Below are 13038 nucleotides of genomic sequence, written 5' to 3' on the forward strand. Positions count from 1 at the left end.
TTTCCGCAGTGTGAATGTATTTTCGTGTACGGTAATTTTAAATTTTCACGTAGGCCAGGTAGTAAAGGTCAATTACGGCTGACTATTTGCAAGGTTCGGTCGTTATCAAAATCTCCTTCACCTTAGTACATTCTTCTCCGATCTTCCCACCCTCACGCAACGGAACGACATAGCTCATCCAGATGATTCTGGCTAGTGATATTGATCAAAAGCCTTTCCATAAAACAAACCATAAAAGGACAGACTTTTTAAAATTGTTACCCTCAAAAGGAACTTCAATGGAATGAAAACAGTTGTAAGTGATTAAAACTTACTGTTGAGTTCTGTTGTAAATTAAAGTAAAATTACATCAAGCCAGAACAACAATGACGATAAATGTAAACAGAACAGGTTCGCGATAAGGCGCTAAGCTAGTTAATCTCATTATAGCAAATAAATATATTCAATTTTAATTAAAATCTGCTTCCCAATTACTCATCAATGGGCGGCAAAACCCTCCCCCTGTCTATCCTCCTGACCTTGCATTCTCACATGAATTAAAGCATTCATCGGTATTATCCACACCGAGACCATTATCATCACCACTCTGGATACTTTTGTTGTGTAAGTGCTCTTTCTTTCCCCTTCGATATGCCAGATTTAGCAAATTTTACTTGTAACACCCGAGAATGAGAAACAACCAGAACCACAGGGTACCTACGCGCTTTCTGCGTGGTACTTTTTCACTCTGACAGACTCAAATGTACAGCAAAATAAACAGCACCGCAGGAACGCATTGGCTAACAGCTTTATTTCATTAAGGGGGCGCTGTCGCGAAGAGTCTGCCGTATTTTGGTAAAAACTCACTGCTCAAATATCTGACAAAGAACATTTTCTCTAACGTGAAATAGCTCTTAGATTACGTAACAGGAGTGAATACTTAGTGATTTTCCCAATGAAGAACAAACCCATGATAATACGTTTTAAGTGATTTCTTCAAAATGCACAGAAAGAACTTGAAAAAATTTGGCCAATTTTTTTCAAGTTGCAACCCATTTCCATCCTAGCCATCTACAGCCAAGAAAATTAATATTGGATTCTGTGCACTACCATAGTAGGGCAATTGTTAACAAAACTGCACCATTATTTTAACATTTTCATCGACACAAATCTGTTTTTTTGGCCATTCAAAGTGACGCTAAAAATAGGTCTCACTGCTCCTTGAATAGATACCAGAGTCGCTGGTAGGGTCCACCACCTGATAGGATAGACATTCAAGCGTAGAAATGTTCAATTTCAAGCCGACTCTTTCAAAGAATTTGTTTTTAATCTTTTTGCCGTGATATACTCGCCTTGTTTTGAATTTTTGACTTGCAGTTTGTTTGCTTTTAAGGGCTGACTTGAAAAACGATTAATTTTAAATAACCGGATTGAATTTTGTCAGGGTCACGGGTTATTCAAAATCACATCTTGTTTTAAAGTTACCCATTCTGCTTCGAAAATTGTGTTGTTGTTGATGCCCACCCTGACACACTCGTTTGCAGGGAAGAGGGTTGACTTCCGTGAAAACGACTGCTCGGAGGCTACTGGCCTTGTCACACTCGCTAACGGAAAAGACATGAGTCTGACATTACTTGTACAGGTGTGGCGGGTGATTAGTCAATTCCAAGAATGCCCGTCGCCCCATCCCCCCCCCCCCCCCCACCCCATTCCCCTTCTATCCCACGGTTTTCGGAAATAAACTGGCAAATGCCCCACGGCGGGGACAAACTAGTTAGTCAAATGCCCCTACGGTGTAGGTAAAAAAGACGTCAATTTCTTCGCTTCTGGGCTTACCATTATTCCAATGACAGCTTATTCACGCCAAACTAAGTCTTGATAAGTCTACCATGTCATCTATGCCTTCCTCAGACGTACATAATTAAGAATTTATTGTCTTTGGTGGTGAACTTATCATTGAAACGAAGCGACGGTATCATGAGGTGAGAGTCACAAGGCCGTCAAATACCCGGGGGTAAACTAATGCCCGACCGACCGACCCCCGGGACGGACAGTGTTGAAAAACGCCCGGCTGGGGAGGGGAGAGGGAGGATGGCAACTGTTGGGATTGACTAGCATTACCGATGCTTTTTTTCCTTCTTCTTTCGTTAATAAGGATCGATTTCGACAAACATTTTACAAGGAAAATTAACGACAAAAACGTAATACCACGTTTCGACGACATGACATGATGACATGATGTCGTCGAAACGTCGTTAATTTTCTTTTTTAATTTGTTAACTCCTGGTTAACTCAAATTAATTCATCAGTTTAGTTCAAGGCTAGTGAGTAGTGATTAGCGGAATTTTGTTCACGACTGGACGAAAGCGAGACATAATGAAACAATGTGATAAAAAAGGGAAAGTGTCTTCGAAAGTTAAGGCAATATTTCGACATAATTACCGATGCGTCTTCCCTCAAGTTCTTGACAAGCGATTTTTAACTGTCCATGTTCGGCCGAAGCCGCAACAAAGCCACTAATCTTCTTATGCTAAATCTACAACTTTTATTGAAATAATAAACATGAAAAAGAATTGCTAACAAGTATCACAGTGGACTTAGAATTACAGCGGTTTTCGACTTCTCCCAAATAGGGGGGGGGGGGGGGGGGGGGGTAAGGTTTCCCGGGGTGCGTGAGCTCTAGGAAGCTGGAAAAGAGAGAGTCAGTCAGCCTGCGAGGATTGAGCTGGGGAAAAGGAAGTTTCACGATATTCTCTAATATTGTTTAATAGTGCAACGAGGCACGGGGACCGTTTGTATAAGATGCAGAAAATGGGAATTGCAGAACCCCGACCTTCTCCTCCCCCCCCCCCCCCCTCCCCCTACGCAGATAAGAAGGCCAATTTTGCTGTTTTGGCCATTGTCAAACTCTATACCAATACTGTATTTGGTTTTCCTGACAAAATTAGAGCTAAGCCTGTCTTTTTTCTAAGTAATTAAAAGTAAAGATGCAAATTTTGAGCAATTTTCCGCTCCTATTATATCGGGTACGGGTGAAGGTTGAGGCCTATGTTGTCAGATTTCCAAATCCAGATTTTACAACGAGAATGCAAAAATACAACAATTAGCGGTGTCCGCAGTTAGCAGAGATGCTAAATACAGACACTCCATCATCATGTCCAGTTAGCCTGTACCAGCGCAAAGAGAAGTGCAAATAGGTCGTTTCACGCTATGCACTATACGCAAATATTAGTAATGGTTAGGCGTAATAGGACTGAGTAAAGTACAATTCAGGGAGTAATTGGGCGAGTAATTACGCGCGAGGCCCATTTCAAATTACGAGCCTGATTACCCCTGACTTGTACGACACGAAGTCCTATTACCAATTAATTGTGTCAATAACAAAATACGAGAATCTCAGTCTAGGAATATTTATTAACGTAAGAAATAGATTCCAAAGCAAAAAAATAAACAAGCTGTCAAAGTCTAAAGAAAAAATGTCTGAATAAAAGTCACTGGAGCAGTAAGTTTCCTCCATTTTTCTATTCCAATTGAAGCTGGACAAAGCTGGACAGCTTACCTGGTCACAATTTCTTCATTGATTTTGATTGGTTATCATGTGCCATGAAGTGAAATTTCATTGGCTAGTGGCATTTGCTACTTGATTTTCATTGGTTCTTTTAACTGTCCGATTACAAGCTTCTAGTAATCGGACAGGTCAAATCGGACAGTTTTGGAGTTACATAGCAAACTTAAGCTATAAATATGGGCTGTTAAGAACCAATCATATTCAAGCTTTTTGTTATTGACACAATTAACAAATTTAATTGGCTTTTTTTTTTCTTAAATTGCGATTGGGGGCCAGGTATTTGGGGTCCGGAATTTAAGAAAATTTGAGAGTTTAGTTCTCATGAACAACAATTGTCAACATAAGAACGTAAATGTGCTTACTTCAAAGGCAATGACGGTTGTTGAATATGCTTATCGCAAGTTTAGTAAACATTCAGCGAAAGACATTTCCGTAGCTTACAAATTTTTGTAAGAAATAACTCCTTCTGATACTTTTGAGGCCATTAAATTTTTATCGCCAAATTCAACTGTACCACATTATAATTCATGCTGTATTCTCTCTAAGACGAATTCTGATAATTAAAATCAAGTTATTGCATAAAGATTTTCTTCAGGCTAAAAAAGGTCACATTTTTCTACTAAGGAATACGTAACAGGCCCTGTCCATTTAACCTACTCCTCCCCGACCAAAAACAATTTAAATCACTCGAAATGTCCTTAAGGACATCCTTAGTCACCCCTGTTCTTCTTTCCTTTTCGCCCAGACCTATCTTTCTTCTTATTTTTTCCTTTCCTGTCTTTTTTTCCTTTTTTTCCATTCTTCCGTTTTCCTTTCTTGCACGCCGCTCTATATTTAACCTTCAGTGGCTTGTGCTTGTTCCTCCGAGCATGGCACGTAGCGACTCGGAAGCGGCAAATATTCGGGTATGTTTTCCCGTCCGATCCGCAGACAGGCCTGTCCACTACTTTGCAGTCCTCCCACCTGGGGCAAGGTTTCGGCGTGCTGGGTGCCCCACAAGGTCCATTATATTCCAAGCGGAGTGAGGCCCTGTCTTTCTTGGGTAATGTGCACTTTGCCGCAGCAAGATGGCAACCGTTTTTGTATGTTTTCTTGTCCGAGCCGCAGACAGGCCGATCTTTTGACGGACAATTCTTCGGACAGGGTTTGAAAGACGTTTGCCTACCACAAGGACCTGAAAGAATTAACAGCAGTTTAACCGTTTAAGCCCCGATATCAATATTCATTTCCCCTCCTCTTTTCCACACATTTTTTACGATACCAGTTAGGAGAATTGTTTTTTGTTTTTTTTTTTGAACATCAACACATTTTACCTTTGGCGATAATTCCTATTATTCTCCTGACTTGGCTGTTTGATTACTTAGTGACTGTTAATACCTTTTGAGGATCTCATCCATGCAGATACTCAAACGTTGCAATCACCTTGTCGATGTTTTCAAGATAAACAGCATCACAGGAAAGTAATGCTCTGTAGCTTTTACTTAAAAGGTCACACTTCAGGATTCAACCACAGACCAAAACGTTTGAAGCATCTTGTACAGCGCACTAAACTAAAAATATAGTAACTGTAGAATGCAGGCTCATACAATACAATGCAATATTTATTTTGCCATATAAACAACATTTACAGATGGAAAAAAAATGAAGAAAATTGATGAAAGAAAATAAATGGCGAGAAAACCTGAGATGGCGAGAAAACTTTAAATGACCTTCATTCAAAAAGGGAACAAATTGCTATGCCTTTGGCTTTAAACTCATTAATCAGTTTTTGAGCTTGTGTGGATCACGTGAATCCCATACGGCTATGCACGCCATTTGATTCTCTATGAATGATTGAGGAGACGTATCATACATTGTAAAAAAAAAAAGGCAGAACAAGCTGTGCCAAATAATCGAAAATATGTCTGATAAAGTAAAAAACTAGTTATGGGTTAAGGTAGATCGAGACAACAATACAAGACCTTGTATCTGCATCAGTTAAACCAAGAATGACCCTGATTTCCTTTACGTAATTTGCTTGGCCGGAAAAACGAAAAGAATCTCACGTATATGTTGTATTTTCTCCCGTGCTTGTTGGCTCTTTGACCTATTTCTGAACAGAATTAGGATTATAGGATAACCACGCCAAATTCAGAAAAGCAGATAAACTTTCTAAATAAAAACCAGATCAACGTGATCAGACCCTGCTCAGAAATCAAACAGACTGAACATGTGGTAAACATCAGGAACTGTTACAGTTTTGTCTAGATCGAATATTTTCACATAGCATTTCCATCTGATCTCTCCCCTTGATCCGTGGGATAGATGTACAGTTCAAACGACCGTCCATGTCTCGTGTTAGATTTTCGTTTTAGTGCCGGCAGACATTTTATATAATCCACTTTAGGTCTTTAAGTGATTCGAATCTGGAAGCTCTAGTAAGAGGCTTAACGTCTTAGGAGTAATTACATGATATTCTATTAGAGCGGCACGAGTTTATCCCAGTTTAATATTTCCTAAGTAAATTTTTTCAGCAGTTCAACTTAAAACAGAAACATGTTAAATAGACAACAAACACCGACTGGAATCGTTACCTCAATTGCTATATTTGCGTTCATTTGTAACCAAATAACTAGGACACTCACACTCCTTTCATTTTTCAGTGGGTCAAAACGGCAAAGTTCAAGCTACTACTATGGGCCAAACAATGTTCTTTTTTCGTTGCCTTTTTTAAGACCAACCGGCCTCAAACTACAGGAATGTGACTTCGTAGAAACAACAACCCCAGAAAAACTGGATGAAACTCAAGCGATGAAGCTAATTTTTGAACAACAACAACAACAAAACCAAGACACAATTTTTTTTGTGCAGTGCATCTGGAATTTTACACGCAAGCTGTCGACAAGTTCTAAATCGGCTTAGTATTAATCCGTCGGTCCATGGACGGTTTTCAACGAGGCATTGGTCATCAGATTAATGATCTAATTGTAACTTTGCGATACGTTCACACGAAAACGTTCGTCGAAGCTCATGCGATACTTTTTAGTCAACTGGGGTCTGGTACGATTCGTTTCAAGAGAATGGTTTCTAATTCATCTTTTGTCTGCATTAGAGTGCCGACTTTCGCCATTGAGGTCTAAAATAAATGCTTGTTTGTTCTGTCTTCTAAAACTGAAAGTCCGTGGAGTATTGGTTGGGGTGTGGTTCATTGATCCTGAGCCAATTTCACACAATATGCGTCTTTTCCAAACTTATCTTCTGAACTGTCCTCTACGTATCCAAAGGAGAAAATAGGACATTGAAATGTAAAATGAATTTCTTTTGTCCTTTCTCTCTTCTCCGCTTGCAAACAAAGGAGAACACTATGTCATAAACAATGTCGCAGTACGAGACAGGGAAGCAAAAACTATCATTACCGAAGTTCAGAACAAAAACTTGATGCACAAAACTATACCGAACTTGGAAACAAAACGGCAAACTCTTTGACCCAATTTCCGACTAAAACGGGTCAAAAAATCCATTAGTATATCTTTTATCGAGAAATAAAAGCCCCCACCCTCCCCCTCCACAGCAGGAATTTTGGACATTTTGGTGTGAAAGTAAGAGCGGCTATTTTCTGAAGTAGAGTTGACTTTTTGAACATGTTTTATATTCTACAATAGCTTTAGCGTTCTGGGATACGTATGAAACATCGTATAGTTGTTCTGTGACCATTTAATTTTTCAGTTAGTCTGATATTAGGTATACATGTACTGCGCTACTGGTCTGTTAAAGATGGTACAGGCTTTTGCCTTTTTAGTATTTAACACTTAAATCTGCTTGAAAAACGTTTCGAGCTTCGTGAAATGATGTTAAAGAACGATAACGGCCACAGGAGAAAGTTCGTGTGGCGTCTAATCAGAAGCCATAAATTGATGATAAACAAGGAAACCGCAATTAAACCCAAACCCATCCCGGCGGTTATAAATTTAGCCTTCGACGCGAGCCCAGTCTCAAAATTAACCGCCGTTTGCACGTCCTGTCAAGCACATCATCACGAGCCTCTGGTTCGGGAGATTGAAAAAGCACTCCCCGTGTTATTGACATTAAATAAATTACTTTGGCTTACTTTACTTCACTTTACTTTGACGTTCTGACCTTTCTAAGTCTGGCAATTTTGATTAATTCTCACCCTGCGTTCCCATCTAGAAAACCAAGGCGTGCGCAACAGAGGACGTTGTGTAACAACTTACTTACATCGACCATGCTGAGTTAAGGACACTACTAAGAAACGAGACAGGGGAAGAATAAAGTAGTTTGTTCAAGCTAATGATCGATGACTTCCTAGCCAGCCACAACCTCTCAATGCCTATGACCACCGTGAGTAGGAAAGGAATATATTTTCCGAGCTTTAATTCCCTTTTCATTTGGTTTTTAAAACAGACAACGAGCATAACTTCAGATGTGCAGCCTCAATATTGTACATTTAACGCAAACATAAGCCGATACGTAAGTAAAACTCTACGACGCGCTCAGGTTTGAATCAGGATAACGCCTTTTTGATGAGCGCGGCGCAATCACACTACAGCAAACAGTATTCGCCATATTGGTGCTCATTTCCGGTAGTTCTGTTGTAATTAATGGCACTAGAGATTTAAACTCCCTGCTGTTTTGTCAGACTACGTGGGTAAAATCTGTAATAGAGGCGTCTTTCTCGAAAGATCGTTGCTACTAGAGGGACGAAAATTAAAATCACAGAACTTAAAAAGGGAATTCGAGTTTTGGGAATACAGGACATTAAAATAAAATAAACTTCTTGGAATGTAGTCATTAATCTGTGCCTTAGAAATGAGGTCATATCTCTGGACTCTATAATGCAATCCCTTGTCCCTGAATAACGGTCAGTACTATACAGCTTCGATTATAGCCTTCTTATACTGAGTTTCATGAGCGATTTTTTAAGGGCGTGTTCACAATCAATATTTAAAGTGATAATTTCATCTCAAGATGTGCAAACATGTAACTTGCGCCTGCTGTACATGTTGATGTTGATAAAAAGTGTATCTTTCGTTCATCTAAAAGTCAAAACAATCAGGATCTCTTGTCATCTATTATTAGAAGAGTGTAATAACGGGAATATTGAAAATATAAGGATATTTATCAAAGCTTCTAGGAAATCCAAGATTTATCAAGCGTTTCTCAGAAACAAACTTCCCCCTTCGGAGCTAACGCTGTGTTCGAGGGACTAAACGTGGTCTTGAATGCCGCTATTTATAGAAGCATTAATATTGGAGGTATCCATGAATATCAGTTTTTAGATTAATTTTTATCTTCAGGATATAGATAAGCAGAAAAAAATTCAAGCCTTTTTTTGTTTTTTCATCATTTTCAAGTAGAAAATCAACACGTTAATGACATTTACGTTTTCGCCAAGCAGAAGTTGCTCAAAAGGCGGGACACTTATTTTTCCAAGAGCTCAAGAAAAAACTACCAGCAATTAGCAAAGAATCCCATTTTGAAAGAAACGTTTATTTGTATTTTGGGTGACAAGGGCTTAATTTTAGCTCCAGTGGTTGCATTGAATTTCACAACTTTTGAGCATATTTTTTCAAAGCCAATATAAACAATCCTCCCGCACAGAGTAAACAGGTTTGGATGCTGATCGCATTTGATAGCAGAAACCGTGTCTGATTTCCTTGCAGACAATTCTTCATTCTCCAGTGGACATTTCATGCGATAAAACTGAGCCTGAGAGCACAGAAGCTTCAAGAACATTCTCGGTTAGAGGGCGAGGGTCACTGAAGATCGGGCTTTGTACGCATGCCACGAAGTTTCCAAAGTTTTCGAGCCTCACAGATGCAAATGTTTTTTTTAATTTCGGCAACTTTGAGTCTCTTTTAGTTTGTTTACACTGCATCTGAAGATCAAAAGGCTGACAAACCGCTAAAAATAATATAAATTGAGTAACAGTTTCGACTAAAAACATTTAACCTTTTAAAAATTTTGACCTCGGCATATCGCATATGGGCTACTGTTGGTTAGAGACCGTTGTATAATAAGTTACGTGCACCTTGGAATTGAGAAAGTTGAACAAACTATAACTAAATGTTCATGATTTGGGGCTTGAAAATTCAGACTACCTATTTTCGCTATATGTACAAATTCGCCTTTGTTTCGGGAATGGCATTGAACGAAAAATCTTCTTTTAAAATTGATAATTTAATCATAATAACTAAGGGATTTTTAAAGTAGACTCTTCTTATATTGAGTAGAGATTTCTTTCTTTAGTAATTCGTTCTCTTACCTTTCTTCTTTAGCGTCAACTTCTTGTTTTGTCTTCTAGCTTCGCATTTGGCAACGACGAAAAGACAAGTATTTTTGTATGTCTTTCCATTGCTGCCACAAATGGGCTGATTTTGGTTGTCACACTGGCTCTCAACTGGACATACTCCTGACTTGTCGACTTTAGGTTTTCCGCATTCTCCTTTGTAAAGCATTGTCAAATTTCTGCCATCTTGCTTCGCCTGACAGCGCGCCACGCGAAAATAGCAAAACGAGGGGTATGTCGCATTGTCGCTTCCGCACACAGCACTTTTGGTAGAGTTGTCGACTTGAAAACAGTTAGATAGACCAGCTGTGCACTTCCTTGGCTGTTTTTCCTTGCTGCCTTTCGCTGTGGAATCACTGCAAGCTCCCCGAGATTTTATTCTCAAAACAACGCCAGTTTTATTGGCCTTGCATCTTGCGATGTTGAAAACACATTCGTTGCTGTAGGTTTTGTCGTCGGTCGCACAAACAGGATCCCGCCTCTTGTTGCAAGCTCGGATGCACGTTCTTCCCAGACGTTTCGTTTTCCCTTTTTTTGCTTCGGCAACTAGCACTGCAAGAATCATGGAGAGATTATATGCTCAGTTTAATTCCGAGCACAAATTTTTTATGAACACCATTGCTGTTTTTAAAATATTTAAGCGATAACTGTAACAAAACACACGGCTAGGTTGCAATTATAACGGCCGTGTGTACGTACCCTCGATTGTTTGTCAGCATAGCTCTGTTATAGTTTTCCTGCTTACGAACTTCAGTTTTTTCCGTCGTTATTGCGGGTTTATATATATACACAGGAATTCTGTAGATGTTTTGATCACTTTCCTGCGAACATACATCAATATTATAAGGGGCAGAGATTGCAATCTGGCGTTTATACGATGAGTATACCGAAAAAGAATATAATAGAAATCGTTTTTGCCGATAAAAAACCCTACCCTGCCCCTTTTTCTTTAAGAGGAAAAGAATGTAAATGCCACAGATTAAAATATTAAAGTATATATTTGATATTTTTCATCTCAAAAAACTACATAACTTTGTTTATATTCATGTGGCATCCATTTTTCATTTCTTTTAGAAAAGGAATAAATTCTGTTTTTACATAAACAAGTAAAAATCAACGAAAAAACCGAACGGCGTTTCCGAGTCGTTGTGACACCATGTCCAAGTTCAAAATGATTAGAATAAACTGTTTACTTTAGTCATTTTGAACTTGAAAATTGTGTCACGACGTCCCCGTTCGATTTTATCGTTGATTTTTACTTGTTTGTATTGCCAAACCTTTGCTTATAAGAATTCTGTTTTTGTTATTACAAGTGAGATTACGCAGTAAAAGCTGTTGTTAATTTCACGCTAAGAAATAATTACTCTACAGGAGAGAAGGGCAATTTTTGCGCGCGAATAACCTGGTATCTTCGCTTATGTATTTGCCCAGCGAGAACAGTCACAAGACACCAGTTTACATATTACAGATACACATCTCAAATTTAAATACCCCTTCAGACTTTAATTGTTGCGTCTGGTTTATTTAGCAGAGTTGACAAATAATTATAAACGCGGAGGAAAGATACATAACATCCAAATTCTAAAGGTGACCTTTACAGCCTTTATCGTGGCTCACTTACGGGAGAAAATCCTCAATTTCCGAACAGATAGAAAACCGTTTAAACAGTTCACAACCCCGTAAAATGAACGTTTTCTCTGTCAGCGGCGCGTTTCATCAGCCACCACGGTGTTAATGTTGGCTTAGCTTTGGCTGCTAAAGTCGCCCGGAATCTCGAAAACATCGGCTTACACGCATATGTAATACTCTAATCAAGCACGTGCCAAAAATTCTCTCTTGTAATGTAAAGCGACTTTGGCCTAAATGACTTTGAACGCTGTATCAAGGGACAGCGCATGGAAGCGCTGTTTACGTTTAGAAATCTGACGCGAGGCGCGTAGAGTGCAACTTGCTCTGCTAGGTCCTTCCTCGATCTTCCTCTTCAATTGGACAATTAAATGAAAACATATCCGACTTTACAACATACGTTCGAAATTTAACGACAAGTCATCCGTTAACGGTTTAATACAGTGTCCTATTAATGAACGCCGAGTATTGTATCGGAGAAAATCTTGAGCACTGAACTCAGTTTCGGGAACTGCGGATTTAATATCGACCAACATATCAGTTTCCATCAATGGAATAGAACGAATCGCTTACCTGATATCAACAGCAGAATTGCAATAAAGAGAAATACTCTCCTCATTGTGACGGAATTTGCTCTCGATCTCTTGCAACCAAGCTGTCGAGGTGCTTTTCAGTGGAGATGCGTCTCGCTTCGATGTTTGATCCTGACTGAGCTGTCGTGGTTTCCACTGCCACTTTTATCCAATCAATGACGCGCTTAGACCTTACATACCACCCCTGTTTACCGTGTCTGTCCCGGTTTCGGGGTAGCATTGATTTCATTCCATTCATTGCAATGTTATTAATTTAAACTAGGAGTGTTTTTCTTCAGCGATAAGATCGGCAAGAATGATACATGCGATGTAATTAGTCAGGCGCTCTGATCTACGCGGTTCTCTTGAACACAATTACGGCCTGACATGGCCTCAAGTTTAGAGCACTGGGAAGCTTCATTGTCGATTTTTATCGCCCTCTTGGGGACTGAAAGACCCCCTCAAGGAGCCAGCAATTTTGTAAATCATCCATTTATGACGCCATATGCAAATCGGAGGGTATCCGGAGCATCTTTGCAAAGGAAGGAACTTATCAGTCATCGAGTAATCGAATGGCGCGAGTCTCCTGGCGGGCACATGAGATAAACCACATGTCTAGGCTAATGGTGTTAAAATCAAGTAGACAACAGGAATTTTGGAAATCACTGCACCTTCTGGGTGATCAGAAAAATAACGCTCGGTATCTCTAACCCGGGCGTTTATCTGATTACTCGACTGATTGCAGTCATCGCGTTTTCTAATCCCCCTGAGATCGATAAAGAAAAATCGATTGAGTGGTCAGTTTACGCAAATGAGGGTATTTTTTCCTGGTGATAAGATCGCAAGCATTACGTCCAAATAGTTTCCTCTAAAGACGCAATTTTTTTTAATCAATGGCAATCGATCTTGTCCTGTGACTTCTTCGTGCCTGTTTAACTGCGACCAAGGCAAAGAAGTCGCGGACCATTTGATTTCTTTGACTTTTTGCAAAGATTTTACTTTCTACT

At 39.5% G+C, this 13038-nt stretch overlaps 1 protein-coding gene across 1 annotated transcript; it reads right to left on the bottom strand.

The window, feature by feature from the left end:
* Nucleotides 1-4071: 4071 nt before the first annotated feature.
* On the bottom strand, nucleotides 4072-12192 carry LOC146457184 (serine protease inhibitor dipetalogastin-like). Its single transcript, XM_085092246.1, has 3 exons — nucleotides 12033-12192; nucleotides 9810-10385; nucleotides 4072-4721 (listed from the first exon to the last, which is right to left on the bottom strand). The coding sequence occupies exons 1-3, from the start codon at nucleotides 12076-12078 to the stop codon at nucleotides 4258-4260; spliced, it is 1086 nt and encodes a 361-aa protein (XP_084948372.1). The 5' UTR covers nucleotides 12079-12192; the 3' UTR covers nucleotides 4072-4257.
* Between the last annotated feature and the right edge of the window lie 846 nt (nucleotides 12193-13038).

The sequence above is a fragment of the Pavona decussata genome, unplaced genomic scaffold (assembly GCF_977016875.1).
Source record: "Pavona decussata unplaced genomic scaffold, jaPavDecu1.1 SCAFFOLD_245, whole genome shotgun sequence".
Taxonomy (NCBI): Eukaryota; Metazoa; Cnidaria; class Anthozoa; order Scleractinia; family Agariciidae; genus Pavona; species Pavona decussata.

What these genes read in the sequence shown, in the direction of transcription:
- LOC146457184 (XM_085092246.1), bottom strand. Translation starts at nt 12,078, where the DNA reads ATGAGGAGAGTATTTCTCTTTATTGCAATTCTGCTGTTGATATCAG. An exon ending in AATTCTGCTGTTGATATCAG is followed by an intron (nt 10,386 to 12,032) that starts GTAAGCGATTCG and finishes TGATTCTTGCAG; the next exon opens with TGCTAGTTGCCGAAGCAAAA. An exon ending in GTTGACGCTAAAGAAGAAAG is followed by an intron (nt 4,722 to 9,809) that starts GTAAGAGAACGA and finishes TAATTCTTTCAG; the next exon opens with GTCCTTGTGGTAGGCAAACG.